The following is a 20,323-nucleotide window of genomic DNA, read 5'->3' as shown; positions in this document are numbered from 1 at the left end:
TTTCTTTCTTTTTTCATGTTCTTCTTTCTATCAATTAACATTATTCCAAAAATATTAATGAGGCACTATGATGATTTTTAAAAGAATTCAAAGAAAATTATATTCCCTTCAGAAGTACATTCAAATAAACAACTAATTGCACTATAATGTGATTAATGAAATAATAAAAATATGTAAAAGGGAGAAGTGGCGCCCACAGGGATAGTTAACTCTTTCTTGGGAAGATTAGAGAAGGCATCCAAAGGGAGACGGTACCTAATCTGTATTTTAAAGAAAGAATAGGAGGAATGGAAATGCAAATTCCAGGCAAAGGTAATAAATAGCATGTGCAAATGCAAAAAGGCAACATTGGGCCAGATGACATGAGCACTAGGCGTGGAGACAGAGACTTAGTTAAACTTCTGGATCTTCATTTGTAGTTGTTACTACTGTATCTGTTACTTGTTACTACGATAATGCTGCATAACAAGCAACTGCAAAACATCAGTGGCATACGACAAAAAATGTTTATATAGCTCCTAAGTTTGCCAGGTTCAGCTGATCTAGTATGGACTCACTTACAGATTTGGGGGACAGCTGGCTGTTGGCTGATTTGGGGTGCTTTAATGTTTGCTGAGGTGACCTCTACACGTCTCATCCTCCATCAGGCTAATCTAGGCATGTCTTTCTCATGATGGTAGCAGAGGGCTGTAGCACCAGGAGAAAGGTATGAGCACTTTCCCAAGACTGTTGTTACATTGTACCTGCTGACATTCCAGTGACCAAAATAAGTCACCTGCCCAGAATCAAGAGTCAAAGAGGGAGAGCACTCATGGTGACATGGCAAAGGATGATAATCAAAGAGGGGAGAAGAGTTGGAGCCATTAATATAACCACTAGAAGGTACCCAGTTAATCTCTCTATTTTGGTTTCCTATTCTGTAAATGAAGAACACAACAATCCCTTCCTCCTGACACCCAGGGTTGTCGGGAGGAAATGTATGGAAGGTGTTTTTGAAGCTCTTTAGCTGAAAATAAACAGACAAATACATAGAAAAGTTACTATGGAAATCTAAGAGATTGGTGTCACTCTGTGCCCTGCACACCAACTAGCCCCACATTTAAGCTTAAACTCCTATCTCATGTTCGTTAAGCAAAGCAATAGTCTCAAACAAGGCTAGAACGTTTTCCAGGCTGTAATCAAAGAATAACATCAGAATACCAAATTCAGCCCCTTGGACAGTGAGGTAAACTCAGGAATACTCATGATGACCACTACAGTACCCCTTCTGGAGGAAGCAGTAGAATCAGGAAGGAAGAAAAGATACCATAACGTTTTATGCCATAAAACTTCTATTTGCATTTTACAGTGAGAAGAGATTCATGTGTTATTTGTGGCATTAAGTAAATGAATATTTTTGAAAATTTTTCATAAAAGGAAACTCGTTTTTCCATTTCAGCAGCTTAACCATTGACCCAGATATTCCGAGTTGTTTCTGTTCGCTTTTCATCCTTCAATTTCTACACGGTCACACTTTATTTTTACTTGTATGACTCATGTAATCTCAAAAGTTCAAGAAACTAGGTTCTTATCCCAGCTTCACCATAAGCAAATCTTTGAGCTTGGACTAGTCATTTAACCCTGATCAACTCTAGTTTCTTTATCTGTGTATTAAAGATTATGAATTAAATAGTTCTAAGATCACCTTAAGAATAACATTCTGTAGTTCTGTTTGCAAATGAGCCCATTTATCTGCAGTTTATCTGTCAGAACATGAACCAAAAAAAGAGGAAGAGTTAATTCAGAGTTTAATAAGTGAACAAATTTTTAAATCAGTATTTTTAGTTAAAAATATTTTATTATTTTTAATGTATACCAATGTAACAGATGATCTTAAAACAATCAAATAGCTTCCACTTACAACTACGTTTCTGAACTGAAGAGGTATATGTAACTTGTCTTTTTAAGCACAGTATAGATTAATTAACATCATGAATTTTTAGATTCTGAGTCAACTTTTGTTTTTTCTTTTTCTTTTTTTTAACTTTTTTTTGTTGAGTTATAGTCATTTTACAATGTTGTGTCAAATTCCAATGTAGAGCACAATGTTTCAATTATACATGAACATAGATATATTCATTGTCACATTTTTTTTCCGCTGTGAGCTACCATAAGATCTTGTATATGTTTCCCTGTGCTACACAGTATAATCTTGTTTATCTGTTCTACATTTTGAAATCCCAGTATATCCCCTCCCACCCCCCGCCCCCTTACTTTTGTTTTTTCTTTACACTGTGGGCATATTCATTCATCAAACACTTATGAAGCATTTACTGCTACTATCTAGTCACTAGAGAATGTTCCTGGATTGGCTTTTCCAGATTGTACCAAGCCAGCTTCTGCATATGAATTATAAATTCCTCACTTCATGCTCCTACTCTTTCTGAGAATTACTTAGGGCAGTGGAAGCAGAGCTTACATTCAGGTCAAGTTCCAGAGGCAGCACACAAGTTCAGTCTCTTAAATGTGCGTATGACACAGTTCCACTTAGCTGTCTAATCTTGATCAGATTGCCTGATTTTGCTGATCCTTATTTTTCTCAACTGCAGGCTTTATGAATCATTGCATGTTTTTTTTTTTTACTGCTGCATGAAAATTCTCAAATTTGCAAAAGAAGGAGAAAGAAAATGCCTCTTTAACTCAGCTGACTGCTATCCCCTGATGCTTGGCTCACAAAGCAAAAATGCTACTTTAGTTGTGCTGCTCTTGTGATTCATTTAACAGGAACAAATGTGCTGAACAGAAAGGAAAGATAAGCAAACATGAGCTTAGCCATAAACTGGGAGATGGTCTCAAATGGAAAAGCTGGCAGCAATGCTGCAGGCGGGCTGCCCTGAAGGAAGGGAACCGGGGAGGCATCTTCTCCTGAATGCATTTATTCAGAATAGATACTTGAATCTTTGAGGGCCCCTCCATCATACTGGCTCGCTCACTGATTCCCTGAGCACTCTAGAGCAAAGACAGATTGACTATTCAGCCATGGCAAATAAAATTATTAGATACAGTTCCAGTCACCACCAAGGGCTAGCCTAAGAGAAAATTAAGGCAAGAGGAAAGGATTTTTCTTCTTACTGTTATTCAGTAGTTTGTCTTTCTGTTTGTTTGATGTTTTGCTTTAGCAGCTCCCTAAGAGGCTGCTTTCCTGGGGTCCATGCTGTGGGATTACTGACCTTTGGGCTAAACCTTCAACTGTACTTTTATATCCAACCCATTCTAAACGAAGGCCAAATTGGACATGCTTTAATATTTAATTCTTCTGTTATATAATTAAATAAAAACTGGCTTTAAAACAAGTTCCTATGCCATGAGGATTTGGGTAGAGTTGTGCCAAAAAGCTTACATCACTAGACTGTAAATTTATAGCTGTTTTCATTCACTTGCATTTAATTAGCCCAGAATTGCTGAGTCTAGGTTCAGCAAGGACCTTACTGCCTGCTCAGTCTTCAGGGTACAGGACTGCTGGTGATGGGCAATGACTCAGCTGAGAAGCCTGAGCTCCACAGTCCACAGTTCATTTTTCACCTTAAAGTTTGGCTGGATAGCAAGTCAATTATATAAACAAAAAGGCAGGGTTATACTGATGCCATGAGCTTAAAGAAATCCTTTCCCTGAGGTGTCAGTTCTGGCTTCAGCTGACCTGGTTCAAACCTCAGTTCTGCCACTGGCAGTGGAATCATATCATTAGAGGGATTATGGTTCTAAAGTAATTGCATTGTGATCATAATTACTTTTGAAAATCCCATTAAGACAATATCTTACCTGTAGTTGGGTTCTAGAGTCAATTGATAAGTCAGTCTAACAACCACAGTGGTTGAAGGGTCTGGGGAAAATCATATTATGTCTCTAAGTTTCATTTCCCCCAGCCATGAACTAGAGCTGTCAACAGGGATATAGGGAGGCCAAATGAGATGATGAGTGTGGAGGGCCATGCATGTAATCAACACAATAGATAGCTACTAGTATTAAGAGGTTCTTAGGGACTTATTTAGCTCCTACAATTGGCTGTTGGGCTGCATACACAATGGCTGAGCTCTTTCAGTTTGCCATTTTGCATATAAGGGAACTGAATTCACAGCAATTAAGGGAATAGCTGGTAAAGCCAAACACTTTTGTACTATGTATTATGGTAGTCAAGAGCATAAATAAAAGAGCCACACGGGTTACCCAGTTCTGTCATTTACTGGCTCCGTAAGCTTAGACAAATTAGTTGATCAGTGCCTCAGGATGTTCCTCTACAAAATGGACATAATGGTAGAATCAACCTCATAGGATTGTTTTAAGAATTTAAAAAGTTAATATGTCCTAAGCATTTAAACAAGGCCTGGCACATGGTGAGCTACATCGTCATTATCGTCACTACCAACATTGTGATTGTAATTATTCCATGCTTCTCTCTGTGTTTGGCAACACCAGTGGTGTTGAGAGAAATAGACTTAGCTCCACAAGATCACGCAGCATAAAATGGGATCTGAAGGGAATTTTGAACAGTTGGAATAGTCTCAGTGAACTGAAAAGAATAGGCTGCTCCAGATAGAGTAATGCATTGAGACCAGGGTCAGAGAAGAAGCAAAACAATGATTTGAATGAAAGAAACAGTCAACAAAGGCATAGATAGACCATTTGTAGCAGAATAGCTATAACTCCCCCATAGAAATCCTATAGAGTCTAGCCTTTAGACGCTTTAAAGGCCATGATAATGGGCCCTACCCTTGTATGACTATCCATGAGACAAAGAGATACCAAGGACTTTCAGAGTCCTTCTAGTTAATGAGTACCGCAGTGCCATTGCATGGATGTTGCTGAGCAAACTTGATTCAGGAAATTATTTTTTTAGAGAAGGACGTAAAGACTGAAAACTTATGGTTTCATAAATAGAATATGGGGAAGTGTTGTTGAACATAGCATACCATAAAGAACAAGTATTTTTATCAGCCATACTCATTTGGAGAGGGCATTATACATTCAACAGGATTATATTTGGACCTGAGTTTGGGTTTTTCAAGCTCACTTCTGCATTATCTGTGTGACCTAGAATGAGTCCCTTCTTTACCTCTTTCATCATGAGCCTCGCTCAGTCTCCTTCCTTATTATATAGATTGGAGAATAGTACAGCAGAATGTTTACTTACAGAGAATCTGCCATCCAACTGAGTTCAGAACCTTCCTATACACTTATTGGTTGAGCGATCTTGGGCCAGTTATCCAAATTCAAACCTTATTTCCTGTGTGAAAGTTGGACATAATAATAAATACCTCATAGGATTGCTATGAGGCTTAAAAGTATATAATCCATGTTAAGGTTTTAGCACAGTCTTGACACATTGGGCATTCTTAATAAATGCAAGCTACCTGTATTATTATCTATAAAAATACCTGAATGGACAAAATGATCTGTAGCATCTCCTCCAGCAACTCACCTTTCCTACAGCCTGGACTCCTTATTTTTATAGCCTCTCCAACTTTAACATCTCTTTTTAAGTTCAGTCCCTAGCCCCCACCTGTAACCCAGGTACAGTGGAAAGAAGCATTTAAGATGGCCAGTGTAGCAGCAAGATGTGTGTGAGGATGCAGTGATGCTGGCAGAGAGGAAGGAGCAGCGAGGGCTCAGTTCTCCCGCTGCCACTCCCAAGACTGCTAGGTATGGAGGACAGGTATTTGACCTCCAGGGAATCAGTATGAACGTGCTTGTTTTAGGGAGCTTGGCCAATCCTTCTGGCTTGTTTTTAACCTTTTATGAATAGAACAGAGAAACCATCAGACTCCTTGTGCCTCATGAATGGAATAATATGCGTGAATGAATTTTGTAAACAGCACAGTTCAAATGTTGCTGGGTTTGATGCTGTTGCTATAACCGTGATAAAAACCTTGTTTAAAAACCCCGAGGGAATGGGCTCTTTGTCTTCTTTCTTTAAGCTGGCACTAGTTGTTTGAATTAAATTGACCATAAGGGTTGAAGAATGCCTGTTTAATCTATAGCTTGAGGAAGAAGAATCTTTCCTGAAGGTGGTATAAACTAGAGATTAATAGTGCAAGTTCTCAGGTTTCTGGATCCAGTTCCTTGATCTGCCACTTTCTGATTGTGTGGCCTTGGGCAGGTTGCTTAACCAATTCAGGATTCAGCCCCTCCCGCCCCACCCATCTTGGAAATGGAGATAATGATTATATGTACCAGAAAAGGATGCTATGAGGATTAAATGAAGTGATGAATTTAAGATATTGGCACAGTGTCTGGATTAAAGGAGACATCCAATAAGGATTAGCTATTACTGTTATTAAAATGATGGAAGAAATAATATAGAAATAATGATTAACTCCAGCTTTGATGAGAGGGCAGATACACAAAATCTGCATCAAAAGGTTGAGGAATGGAGGAGGGTGGCAAAGTAGAGGATGAAACTGTCGACTGAAGTAAAACCACACAACGTGAGCGTTGTTGAGTTAAGTTTTATTTGGAGCAAAATCAGGACTATAGCCCAGGAGACAGCATCTTAGATAGCTCTGAGAAACTGCTCTGAAGATGCAGGGGGAAGCTCGGTATTGTATATGATTGCAGTGAAGGGGGGGTGCGTGCAGTCTGCACACATCTAGGCAGAGGCTTGCTGCTAGTCACGAGGAGCAGATGTCACTGTAATGATTTTAGTGCTTTTCTAGATATGAGAGACACAGGGAATTTGGGCTCATAAAATCTTCTCCTCCTAACTATCTGAAGGCCTGTTCTACCAGTTTTTCCCAGAGCACAGAGTGCCTCTGTCCTGATCTCCATCCTGAGCTCCTTGCAGGGAGTGTTGGAGATCAGTGACTACAGTGGCTCGTGATTTAATCCAAGCAGAGGCAGATGGCAAGTGCCAACGTGATTCAGTCCTCGTAGAGGCAGATGGCCAGTGCCAATTTTTGGTTGACAGCATGAAGAAATAACCCAGCTAGAGTGAGTAGGTGTGTCACTGGCCAGTTCTCATAACTTTAGGCCTGTGGAGACTGCTCCAATAGCACCTTCCCCTGGGAATTAAAATTAAATGTAGAATTAATGCAACATCATAAAACTGCTTCAATTTGAAATATTGTGACCAGAGCTTTCCTATTACTGGTCCTAGAAAGAAATGAAGGGCTGTGGTCCAGACCTCCTGTTGGGAGGCTGATACTCCAGAAGCTAGAAATGAGATCTGCCACCAGACTAAAGCCTAAATTGGGGCAGTGCCAGGAAGCCTGCTGAGATTTATCAAATCTACCTCTGTTTATTCACCTCCAGAGCTGGCATCTCTTAATTGACCATTAGAATTTTAGAATAGAGAGGAAAATCTAAAGTGCTGGAGTCAAAAGACTAGTTAGATCAATTATTGTCTACACCAGGGGCCAGCAAGCATTTTCTGTTTAAGCCAAATAGTAAATATTTCAGGCTTTGCAAATCCATATAGTCTCTTTCACACCTGTGCAACTCCACCATTGTAGTACAAAAGCAACCATAGATGTGTAAATGCTTGGGCATGGCTGTGTTCCAATGACACTTGATTCACAAAAACAGGTGGCAGGCTGGCTTCAGCCCATGAGGCATACTTTGCTAACCCCTCGTCTATACAAGGGATTTGATGCAATGACTCAGGTTGTCAGACAGACCTGGGCTGCAGCTTATATAAATCAAACGTGATGTCAAAGAATGTTGCTGACTAGAGAGATTAGCTGACCTAACATAGAGGGCCTCAGACTGAAAATAAAGAGAGGCAGTAAAAATTGTGAATCACTGTATTGTACACCTATAACATATATATTATACATCAACTATACTTCAATGAAAAAATAAAATTTAAATTTAAAAAAATGGAGAGCCTAGCTTACGTAGAAGAAAATGGGAATAGCAAGGAAAAAATACTGTGACAAAAAATTTACTCAGTAATTTACATTAAAGAAACATTGGGTAAGTCTCAGGAACATTATTTCCAGCCTCATTTTTTTCTGTTTTCTAATGTTCACAGAGTGAGTGGTAACTCAGTGAACATGTATCCCTGTTTGCTGGGGACAGTCTTAGTGTCCGTTGTCTCTCTAACAGTCAGTAGTGTCCCCTTTTAGAGATGTGTCCTAGTTTACAATATAAATTACATGGCCACATCTATAATAACCAAAATGATTTTGAAATTGTAGCACAGACAGGTATGTATTATTTAAAGTCATCCCCCAAAATTGGATGATAATACAAGTCTATAAAGACAGAATGTAGTGCCAGATAAGAGTAAGGGCTTCAAGTCTGACAGAGTCAGATTCAAATTTTAATTTATCTATTTCTGCTTAGACAGTGTGCTCCCTGAATGTCAATTCTTCATATGTAATATTAGAAAAAATAAAATTAGCAATCTCATTAGACTTAAGTGTGTTAGCATATAGTAAATATTTGAAAATATTATCTGTTATTTCATCATCATCATCATCATCATTATTATTATCATCGTTATTATTGCATATTCAAATAGATAGATTGGTTGTGTGGGACACAAAGTCTTCCTTCCTATATACAGAAAATATACTTCAAGAGGCGTGATTTCCTTGTCACTGGAGATATTCAAGCAGAGACTTAACAGGCACTTAATAGTGATGTTATAAATAAAGTCTTGCTACTTGAAGTCTGGTCCGTGAACCAAGGTATCAACTGGGAGCTTGTTAGAAATGCAGACTCTCAAGCTCCAACCTAGATCTAATGAATCAGAGTCCAAATTTTGAAGAAATTCCAGGTAGCATATTTAGCTTTACTATAAAGGATTCAGGCATCAGTGGACAACTTGAGTAGATGACTTTCAAAGCCACTCTGAACTATGAGACCACCCTATATTATAGAGTCCATAGGTTTAAGTGAATAAAATATTGAGCTATGGTCCCAATACATAGTATACCCTGTTCCATTGGTCAAGTTAAGAATGGCCCTTTCCACTCAGCTCCAAAGGACATCATACCAGGTCTAGTGATTACGTTTCATTCATATTTAAGTAACAATCTCAGATAAATATAAATGTAGATCTCAAATAAAAATATTCAACATTGAAATTGTTTTTGAATCTAAATCATCCCATCTACCATGGACACAGCAGCTTGATTGTTTCTTAAGTTCGCTCCCATTTTGTTTTGAGCCACTTCTCTGCTTTCCACAAACTGTCTATCTGATTATTCTCTGCGCAGGTGCTCTGGGCAGAGTTGAGTATTCCATTAATACTGAACAATTCACATACAAATCGGTAGTTTAACCTTACATATTTCCCCAAGGCCTGAAGAGGCTGGCACAAATATAAACAGAATTGGAAGAGGCAGTGAAATATTTAGCTGAAACTTGAAAGAAATATTTCTCTCTGGGACTTCCTGGTGATGCTTGTAATGCAGCTCAACTGCTTCAGCTCTTTGTATACGTTTATCCCCCCTCCTGGGTGCAGGCTTTCTGACGTCCTTGGCTGTTTGAATTACACACCACATGAACACACAGGACGGACTATGCTAGTCCATCGGGTTGTGTCAATAGTTTCTTAGATCCCTTTTCTGATTCTATTATTCTGTGATTACTGAGTAGCCAGTTCTTTTTTTTTTTAATTAGAATCTCACACACAGAAATAAAAAAGAATATATTGTTTTGAAAGAATTAAGATAAGAATTAAAGAAAAAATTTAATGCTTAAAGGGAAAGAGAGGCAACATGAAGTGTGACAGAAGTATCAAATGTGTAGGTGTGTCTAACCTAAGAATGTTGTGTTAATAAAGATTATTTATTACACTCATACTTATCAAGCATCTACTAGGTACCAAGCACCGGGTTTGCTGCATCATGAGGATAATGGTGATGAGGATAATGGTGATGAGGATGACAGTAATAGCAACTAACATTTGTTGAGAACACAAGACTACACGAGTGAGGCAGGCATGGGCCCTACCCTCGTGGACTCTTACAAGCTAGCAGGAAAAGTGGACATTGAACAAATAATCCCAAGTGTTTCTAATACTATGTGAAATTGCAGGGTACAATGGGAGGGTGTTAGAAGTGGCCTAATCTAGGGGTCACTGGAAGAACTGAGAGAACTGGCTAAGCTGGCCCACGGTGAGAGTGAGGAGACGAGGCTGGAGAGAAGCGGGCAGGACCAAGATATGCTGAGGCCATGTGAGGAGTTCCAACTTTGTCCCGAGGGCAGGGGGTAACCACTGACTGGTGGCATGATGCGTGTGGGCTCTAGGAAGATGACCCTGACGGGACTGGAGGGGAAGAGAGGGAAAGTGCAGAGGGCAGAAACGAGGGTGTCTGGGACTGGAGAAGTGGCGGTGTTTGTAGTACTTCTCCATGTTAGAGTGGGGTCCCTGTCAGGCTAACAAAATGCTTTCTCCCCTAGGATCTGGGTATTTATGTTAATAAAGGAACTTTCCATTCTCAAAATCTCAAAACTGCTCCCTTCACAGGCATGAGAGCCATACTAGAGAGATGTGGGAGGCCAGGAGCAAAAGGCAGCAGAAAAGTATGGAAAGGAGGACACACAAAGGGCTGGTCCTCCACTGGAATTCCAAGCCTGGATCTGCTGGCTGGTCCGCAGCTCCTTCCAGTGTCTTAGGAAGAAGTGCTGTAGTGATGCACTCAGCAAATCAAAGAGGCCCAGAGTTTGTCTGGAATAGTTCATAGGCCATAAAATTATTGCCACAGCATCATGTGAGAAAATGGGCTTCTGAGAGGGATTCTTTTCATAAGACAAAAATATTTTAATGACCAACCTAAGATTCCTTTACCTTAAAAGAGGGGTTCACTTCAGAAGCTTGAGTTTTAAGCTATATTGTTAACCCCTTTTTTGTGCTACGTGGGATGACAAAGCTCTCATCTCCCTCTGGGTTCAGAGAATCTTCAGTTATTCATCAAGCATATTATTGAGCAACTACATGATGAAAGGCACTGGAATACAACAGTTAATTAAGTGTTTTACATACAGCTTCCAGTCCAGTGAAGAAGCTGAAAGTCTAGACATTAAGCTATTACATAATTAAATTTTAAAAGTGCAACTGTGATTAAGTTCTACAAAAGAAAGGAATGTGTGTTCTGAGGGCTGAGGAAAGGAGGATCTGGCATAGACAGCAAGTTAGGTAAGTGATGGCTGAACTGAGAGTAGAAGGATGAAGAGAAGTTAAAATTAATTAATTAAAGTTAATAGATTTGACACACATGTATAGAGAATCTATCAGGTGCCAGGTGTCATAACTGTGGTACACAAGTGAATGAAACATGGTAGGGAAAAGAACATGGCCTGAATCTTGCTAATGGCTAGCTGTGAGAATTCTGTTGCTACTTTACCTGAAACTCAGCGTCTCAATCTGAAAAAGAAGAAAATAATATCTGCCTTGCCAGATTATTGTGAGAATTCAAAATGTGCAAAGCCCTTATTCACTTCCTGGCACATAACTAGCAGGTTTTGCTTTTGTAATGACCAGATCCAGAATCGGTATGACAGAGTCAGTATGACATAGTGTTCACGGTATTGAAAACTCACTCTTTTCTGTCACACTGCCCGGATTGAAATCCTAGGTCCACTGTTTACTAGCTCTGTAACATTGGGCAAATGACAAACTTCCTAATCTTTACTTTCTTCATCTATAAAAAGAAGGTAATAGAAATACCTTGTAAGTTTCTTGGGAGGTTCAAAGGAGATATGTATGGAAAGTGTGAAAGATGGTTGAAAAGTACCTAGCCTACCTATTTTGTATGTATAAGGCACTCTATCAGCACAGATAAATAAGCAGTAAATTGTTTTTGGTGTTTTTTTTTTTAATAGGAGGGTGAAGCTAGATAAGACCAAAGACTTCATATAGAAATTCTTGAGCTAGGTCTTAAAAAATGGATAGGTGTTGGACAGACAGAACACTGATAAATTTCCCTAGCTCAAGCAAGGGAGTCTAAGTCTTAAGGAGAATATTTTAAAACACTAGTGCATTCATTCTAATAAATATCTTCTCTCCATTTGCTGCCATGAGCTGGAAGTCAAGGTGATGTGGTCGATAATAGCATGATCTTTAAAATCACACTGGTTCTAATCCAGTCCCTGCTGTGTGATCTTATGCCAGTTACTACATTTCTCTCAGCTTCTAATCTTTAGAAAGGAAGTAATAATAGTGACCTCTTCATGAAGCTGTTATGAGGATTAAACAAGACAATGCAGGTAGGCCTAAACATCGTGTTTGGCACGTAATACTCAATAAATGTTAGCTATTGTTAATACTGATGCCTCATTAAGGTTATGCTGGTGCGAAACATTAGAATTTGTTCAGTGTATGGAACAATTATATTAGACACAAAGGTATGCCATATCACCTACTCAGCAGTGACGTACCAAAGAAATGTCCCAGACCAGGTGCTGAGTCCCTGTGTGGCAGATTGCAGGTATTTAACTTTGTGGCCCCAGTAACGCTGAAAGTTGTACAATAGGTCCCCAATAAATATTGAATAAATTAAGTGACTTATTTCTCTGATTGTAAACTAAAGTTTTTCTTTACTTACAAACATGAGGCATGTTTCTGTAGACAATCTATAAATAAATAAATACACCCATAGTTCACCACCAGTAGGACTATCATTGTTAATATCTTGATATATTTTCTTCCAAGGTGTGTGTGCATGTTTATATATATGATAAATGTAGGGGAATCATAGAATATAAAATAACTATATACATATTTAATTTTGATCATACCATACAAAAGCTTTTTCTCCATTTGTTATACTAGCATTTGTTTTACTAAATATGCTTTGCAAACATTTATACATTAGATAAAATTCTATAAGGATGTGCCATATAATTTATTTAACTATTGCCATGTTGTTACAACTTTAGTGTGTGTCAAAACTAATTAATCTTCAAATATGTTATTGGTTACCATATTCGGTGAGTTCTTAACCTTTGGGGGTTGTGAACAACTTGAAAACCTAATTATTAAAAAATGAAACTCAGCACTGTCTCCCTTATAGAAGAAAATTACAAACTTGTATTTATATAAAAGGTCACCTAGAAGTTCAGGAGCTTTATAAACTTCATGAAGCCCACCCATGGATTCCTGTCTCCAGGGCTTCAGGTTAGAACCAATGATATCAAATATGTTAACATGAAGCAGAACAAAAAAATGCGAAATTTTACCGTAACAGTTGTGGAGAAGTATAATCTCTAAGATAATGCTGACTACAGGGCATTCAACTACCTTCATAATACAGACTAATCCCAGTTCTGTGGGATAATATTTGAAATAAGTCAGATTCTATATTAACACTTCTGTGCAACTCCCCTGAATATCACTGTTTCATGTGCTGCATCTTTATTATCCTTAGTGACAGAAAGCCTCTGCAGGACTCCCAGGGCACTGCCTCTCCCCGCTGTGAGGTGTTGCATCCCGGCGGACGATGACATTACACGGTCTACTTCTGCCACCCTTCTCCTCTGTTGCTCCTAATTATCTTACATATCATTCCATTTGAGCAAATATACAGCATGACTCAGCACTGGATAATAGAGTTATTTAAAAGAAAGAGATCATTTCATAATTACACCAAAAATAAACTCAACAAACTTAAAATATACTACAGCATAAAGACCAGTAAGCATAAAAGAGATGTGTTCACTATTTTGGGTAACGTATATTTTAATCTCAGGATGCAGGATTTTAATTTGGCCTTTGCATAGTTCTAACCAAGGAGGGACACAAATCTTTAATTTATTATCTTATCTTTATGCTTTGTCTGATACGCAGTTTATAATAACAAAGCCGATTCTACATACCATTTTATAGTTCTAAAGAATTCTGACAGCTTCTCAGTATAAAGAAGAAAGGTTTTTTTTTTGTATTTTCTGTTTGTTTCTGTCTGTTTGCTTCTGAAGCTAGAACAATTACTTATGTGAAAGCTGATATGAAAAAGCATATACCTATGTTGACACATAGTAATTTGTGTTTATGGCTGTGTCTGTTTGAAAACTCCCAAATCATTATTAGATTCCAAAGAACGATGGAACAAGAAAATTTTGAAACCAACTCTAAGAATAATTTATATTAAAGACATTTCTTTTTCTACTCTTAGCTACATCATCCCTCCCAAGGCTTCCGCTTTGGAACTGTCCGGGAAAGCAGTGCTGAAGATTATGTGAGGCAAAGCTTCCCAGAGATGCATGAGTATATGAGAAGGTACAATGTACCAGCCACCCTGGATGGAGTGGAATATCTGAAGTGAGTGTCAACCTCCTGGGTCCATAAAGTTCTCACTGGGAGAGAATTCTCAGCTACTGATGTAGTGTTAGTTGTTTTTCTTTAAAATGATAGCTAAATATATCCATTATGTGTTCAGTAATACCTCACACTGTGTGAGATCCAGGAGGCAGTATGGAATGAGTGTGCGTTTAATTATGTGACCTAGATTACTAGTTACCTGCACAGTCCCAAGTTGGCAGTAGCTTTGATCAAAGTGCCAGTGGGGTCATTAGTGTAGCAGATGGTGGGGGAAGTAAATGTTGGCTTGAAATCACTTGGGAAAACAATGCTGCTGAAATGATCAAACACTCAGGGAATGTGGCCAGAGGATAAAGTGTCCCAAAGCAACCCTTTCCTTCACAGTGAGTCTCTAAGCCCATGGACTGTCTCCTCTTGCCACAAGGAAATGGAATTTATCTTAGAGATACCCTGTAGAAAAAAAATAAGATAAAAGACAATGATTCCCATGCCAGCATCCTTCTCATCAGAATTTATGAGAAGCAATCAAGAGCAATCACACTGCCATGGCAGATTAGCAGAGCCTGTGATTCAGTGAAGCTGAATGCAAAGGAGGATGGTGCTCTTACAGATCTGTCCAATCTAGTCTGCCTGGGATGAGGGGATGCATGGCTCCTGATAAGCACCACAGCATGCAGGGAGCAGTCCTCTCCTTCCTCCCTGATGGTCTCAGGACAATGACATACATTCAAACTCCAGTCCCTAGAATTGTGCAGCACCAGAAACTGGTATCTTCAACCACAATAACCTCGCCAATGGACAGCAGAACTGGCACCTCAAAATTTTTTTCTTATCATTTTTTATTTTATTTTTAAAAATCTTTTCTTTGGTGGGGGGAGTTGGTAAACTAGGTTTATTTATTTATTTATTTTAATGTAGGTACTGGAGATTGAGCCCAGGACCTCATGCATGCTTAGCCTGTGCTCTACCACTGAGCTATACCCTCCTCTCCCCTCAAATTCTTTTTAAGAAAGAAGAGAAAAAAATAATTTTTGGAACATAAAGCCTCTGTATTTCTCAAGAGCTCCAGTAATCAACTCCTAAAACAATTTTACGGACTTAGCTAGAGAGGAAGCCATGTGCTCTTAGATCTGCGAAGTTATATATGGTATTGAAGCAGTATGAAATGGCACTTTTAATTTTGCAAGGACATTGAAACATTAGAGTCCCTCTCTGACACAGAGTATGGTGCTCCTTTGCCTCCCAGCCCCTGTTCTGTATTCTCTCTTTTAGGCAGATTCATGGCTGAGAGAAAGAATAAGATGTCAGTGAGAAAGCGATGGCTCTGCACTAAATAGTAATGGCTGGCAAACTGGGCCCTTCTGGCTGTGTGAAAGGGTGAGACAAGCCACTGCTGCAGTCCCCAGTTTCACTCCACTCAGGGTATTTATTTGTTTATTCTGGAGGCTTCACCAAGAAGAGCCCAGTGCTCAGAGTTGGCCCCACTCTAGCCTGGAGAGAAGTTATCGTTAGGAAAGCAGGCACAGATGAAGATACTGAGTCTGAAAAGAAGCAAATTATCTAGGGAAATACAGCTAGCAAGTGGCAGAGGACCAGGTCTCTAGAATCCAGCCACTGCTGCAGGCTAGTCTAAAAACCATAACAGGAAAGTAGGTCCTTGATGTTCAAAGAACAGTCCATGTTCTTCCAGCAGCATTCATGTTCCAGGCAGCACCCATCCCAGAATCCGCATTTTAACGAGCTCACCGGGTGACTCACTGATTGAGGTGAAATTGGAATATAGAGCTTTCACTAGTGCCCCCTCCCGTCTGTCTCTGGGCGTCTTTCTCCACTTTTGGCCCAGGCACGGCCTATACTCTTAGCCACCACTCCAAACAGCCAAAGTCCTCAAGTTACCTCCTGCCATCCTAGAGCTTTGACCTGCAGGGCGCAGCCCTGGAGTCACCTGTAAATACAGGTTCCTGTGTTAAACCTGTTCCTGCCCTCTCCCATCAAAACTCCCCTGGGCTGAGTCCTGCTCACTTAGGGCCCTGATTCCTAAGGTGACCATATTCTAATAAATGAATCCCTATTAAAATATTGATTTCTTTTAGTATGTTTACATATGACTGGTGGTGTATGTTATTAAATGAATGCTCAAAAAGACAGCATGATTTTATCATGGGAGAAACAATTGGAAGCCTTGCCAACTATGAGGATAATTAAGCTAGAAGCTTAATTAAGCTTGAAGCTCCTTATACCTGCATCACACCTGGCCACTTCCTCACCAGTGACTCAGGGCCCCAAGGGAGTCTGTGAACTAATCACTTCTTGCCTTTCTATGCAATAGAGACCTGTCATAGCTAACTTCACTTGCAATTCAAAATCATGAGTAGTCACCTAAGGATACCACTGAGGTGGACCTAAGGAATTACTAGTTAGGAAAACTGAACCCCAGTGTTCTATTGTTCTTGTTACCACAAATATTTGCAGAGTACTGGTAAATGATAACTTGATATGTAGCTTCCAAGGTACATTTTGCTACTGTGAGAGTAAAACTTTGGAGAAACGTCTTGCAGCTTGACGGTTATTTTATTGCCAGGATTCTGTTAAGGTTCCTTATCCTCAGCTTCTAGGAGAAAAATTCACATCCCCAGCCCTTTGTGAAGCTTCTCACAGCCGTGGAACTGGGAGATGTTTTTCATTTTGGTAGAAGTTAAACATAGGCCTCATTGTAACTTAAATCCCATACCCCTGGAAAAGGGGATGCTTTTGAATTGGCCTTTTCACTTCCTGGAAGAGTAGAAAGAGGAAGCAATAGTCAGCGGGACCAAGAAGGGAATTTGACCTACTTAATATGTGTCCAGACAAAGCCATCAAAGAGTTACTTCCTGCCCAGTGATGAATCTTAGAGGTGTCTAGGGGTTTCTTTCTCTTTTAGATTTTTGATGGGCCCTAGCCATGCACTTCTCTGAGTTTAGAAGCTACTCCTCTGTATTGAATTCCAACAGCCTCATTTTTGGCTCTAAGAGAGGAATGAGTGAAGCCAGATGAAATAAAGAAGAGTTGTTCCCTTTGCCAAGTTGTTTGGTCAGCCCTGAGGGTCAGAAAGCCTTTATTAAACGGATTGTATGTCCTATACCTTTCCAAAAAGAACTTGAGGTGGTTAAAAGCAGGAGTCATTGTATATACCTTAAGCAGTCCCTTTGAAACTCCTCCTTCCTTCCTCCCTTTCTAAGTGGGAGCTCAGCCAATGCTGACAGCCTTTCTCTGGACCATCTCTGTGCCTATATTCAAAAAATGGGGAGAACACATAAAGGAGGCACAAGGCGTCTGTTAGCATCTTGAGCCCATCCCCCAGTTGACTACTGATCCAGTCCAGAAACACCTGCTTTAAATGATTATTGCCTGATGGGAGTGAAACATGGATCTCTGGAGATATATTAACAAATGTCTATTATATATGCTTCCCCTTCCATATATTGAACACCAGCCTATGGACTTTGAAGAGATCTTAACTCCCTTTTCCCCAGAAGAGCTAGATCTCCTATTTGCATTTCCTTAATATGTACTCCTCAAGATGAAATAATGCTTGATCTCTGAAGACTATGATAGTGATGGTGACAGAAAGAAATCAGAATGTTCAAACACTGATTATTGAGGCACCCCAACCCTGGCTCTGACACTTAAGTGGCTCTGTAACGTGGATCAAGTTATTTCGACTCTGAGTCTCAATTTCTTCTTCTGTTAAAATGGAATAATAGCACCCACCTGACAGTCATTATGTGGGGTAAAATGTACGGAGAACAATAAATACAATGCCTACACAAAGAAGTCATTTAGTTAATGTGAGAGAAATGAACCTTCTCTATTCACCTTCCCATTCAATTCACAGTCACTCTGGCTTTGTTGTTGGATTTAGAAGTAGTGAAAGAAACTGGCAGATGAACCCATAGGCAAGATGTCACGTTCTCTTATAAGAGTGTCTGTTTCTTCTGGTCTGTTATCTGCAGGTCAGTGAGATGTCAGCAGCTACCCAGCTGATGCTGCCCTTACTCTCCAGGTTTCTGCTCCCTAAACAAAAGCTAGCTGTCAACCTTAGTGTTTCGAGTCTATTAATAGATCATTTTTTTCACTTTTATTCTCTTGGTCTTAAATATAGGAATGATCCAGTGAAATTAGATGCCTTCATCATGGACAAAGCCCTCCTGGATTACGAAGTGTCAGTAGATGCTGACTGCAAACTTCTCACCGTGGGGAAGCCATTTGCCATAGAAGGTATTAATCAGTCATTCTTGATTCACTTTCTCTTGAGATGTGCTGAGTGTACCAACTTAGCAAGTCAGAAATGCCAGCGTCAGAGGCAAAGAATTATTTTTCTTCCCTTGTTTTTGTTTTCAACTCACAAGCACTTAGCTATTCAGTTGCTCAAGTTAAGCATTTAATTTTCACCTGCTCCACATATTTTTATCCAATTGTTAGAAAAACAACAACCAAAAACATCATTGTTATTACCCAAATGATGTTGCTTTAGGTATCTGGGAGTGGTGACACAGTGTAATAAGTGGGGAGTCTGGTTTTAATTTGATCTGTATTTTCTAATGGCAAAATCCTGTTAATGAAGCTGATGTTAAAGCTAGAATGATTGTGTTTGACAGCTGGAATTGATTTAGTCCAATCTACTTGTTTTTATCCACAAGAAAACACAGGGACATTATATCACTTTCTCATAATCACACAATTAAATGATAATACTGGAATTAGAATCCAAATTTCATGTTCCTTAAATAAATGTTTTTCCGTTAGTTGGAAAATAAGTGGGGGAAAAAAATCAACTTCTGTAGTTTAGTAACCTCTAAGAGTCCTAAGCAAAGCCTTGTTTGGGACCTCAGGTTTCCATCTCTCCCTACTGGCAGTAAATTTTTGCTTCCAACTTGTTCAACCAATCAATCAAACTTCAGGACCAAAGAAAGATTGCTTTGTCAGTAGCTCCTTTCATTCTGGACAACAGTTGATATATGGAGCTGATAGTTTGAACCAGCAAATTTCACATCTCCCAATTCCCAGCTTCCCTCCTCTGACAGTACATGCTGCTTCTCAAGACAGCCATGCTCACTCGTCAGAAAACACTTTGACTTGAAATAATCCCGTGACAGAGCCCAAGTCCTATTTCCAGAAAACTGTACTTTCCTGTATGTTAACTAGTATATCAAGACTATTGTTGTTCCAATTTTCCAAGCACAGTTGGTCTCTGTCTCCCTGAGCACATCAGCAAATTTTTTACTTCAGTCTTCATTTTTGTGATGATTGAGAACGTAGCCACTGATGCTGTTTCTCTGAGCCTTCTCCTAAGAGAAATCAATCTCCGGTCCAAGCAAAGTGACCTCCACCTGAACCAGGAATAGAACTCAGGAAGAGAGAGATTTAGTGGTAGTGATCTTCTATTAAGACTACAGTCTGACGTAGAAAACAAACTTATGGTTAGCAGAGAGGGGGAGGGGGTGGGAAGAGATAAATTTGGGAGTTCGAGATTTGCAGATACTAACTACTATATATAAAATAGATAAGCAACAAGTTTATACTGTACAGCACAGGGAACTATATTCAATATCTTGTAGTAACCTATAATGAAAAAGAATATGAAAACAAATATATATATGTATGTGTATGACTGAACTATTATGTTATACACCAGAAATTGACACAACATTGTAAACTTACTACACTTCAATTATATATATATATATATATATATATATGAATAAAAGACTGCAGTCTGAGACTCCAAGGCAGAAAAAGAAAAGCAAAGCAAAAGAAAAACTAGAAAAGCAAAGAGCATTCATTATATAACCTCATTTTGATGTAACCATGGAAAAATTCTCATTTTTGGTGGCATCTGGGGATATGGAAGGGATGTTACTTTTTTTTTTTCTGTCCTAGATTCGCTGGGTAATTGAGGTGCCTTTTGTCATTAGCAGCTGTTAACAATAAATCATTTGTAGTGGGCAAAAGAATGAGGGACTCTATTTTCCACCTCTGTCTTCAGGAGGCAAACCCTAGCTTGTCAAAAACCAGTGGTGAAATGGCTTGTTTGCTTCTGCT

General features: G+C 39.2%; 1 protein-coding gene across 2 annotated transcripts in view; it reads left to right on the top strand.

The window, feature by feature from the left end:
• GRIN3A (glutamate ionotropic receptor NMDA type subunit 3A) overlaps positions 1-20,323 on the top strand; it is a 140,404-nt gene that overhangs the window by 78,890 nt on the left and 41,191 nt on the right. For both annotated transcript variants that reach the window (XM_072959822.1, XM_006204039.4), the window contains exons 4-5: positions 14,097-14,242; positions 18,384-18,499. In XM_072959822.1, coding sequence (XP_072815923.1) covers positions 14,097-14,242; positions 18,384-18,499 — 262 coding nt within the window. The remainder of the gene's footprint in view (positions 1-14,096; positions 14,243-18,383; positions 18,500-20,323) is intronic.

Source organism: Vicugna pacos, chromosome 4 (assembly GCF_048564905.1).
Source record: "Vicugna pacos chromosome 4, VicPac4, whole genome shotgun sequence".
NCBI classification, from domain to species: domain Eukaryota; kingdom Metazoa; phylum Chordata; class Mammalia; order Artiodactyla; family Camelidae; genus Vicugna; species Vicugna pacos.
The sequence above is the reverse complement of the archived record's forward strand: the minus strand, read 5'-3'. Positions and strand labels throughout refer to the sequence as shown.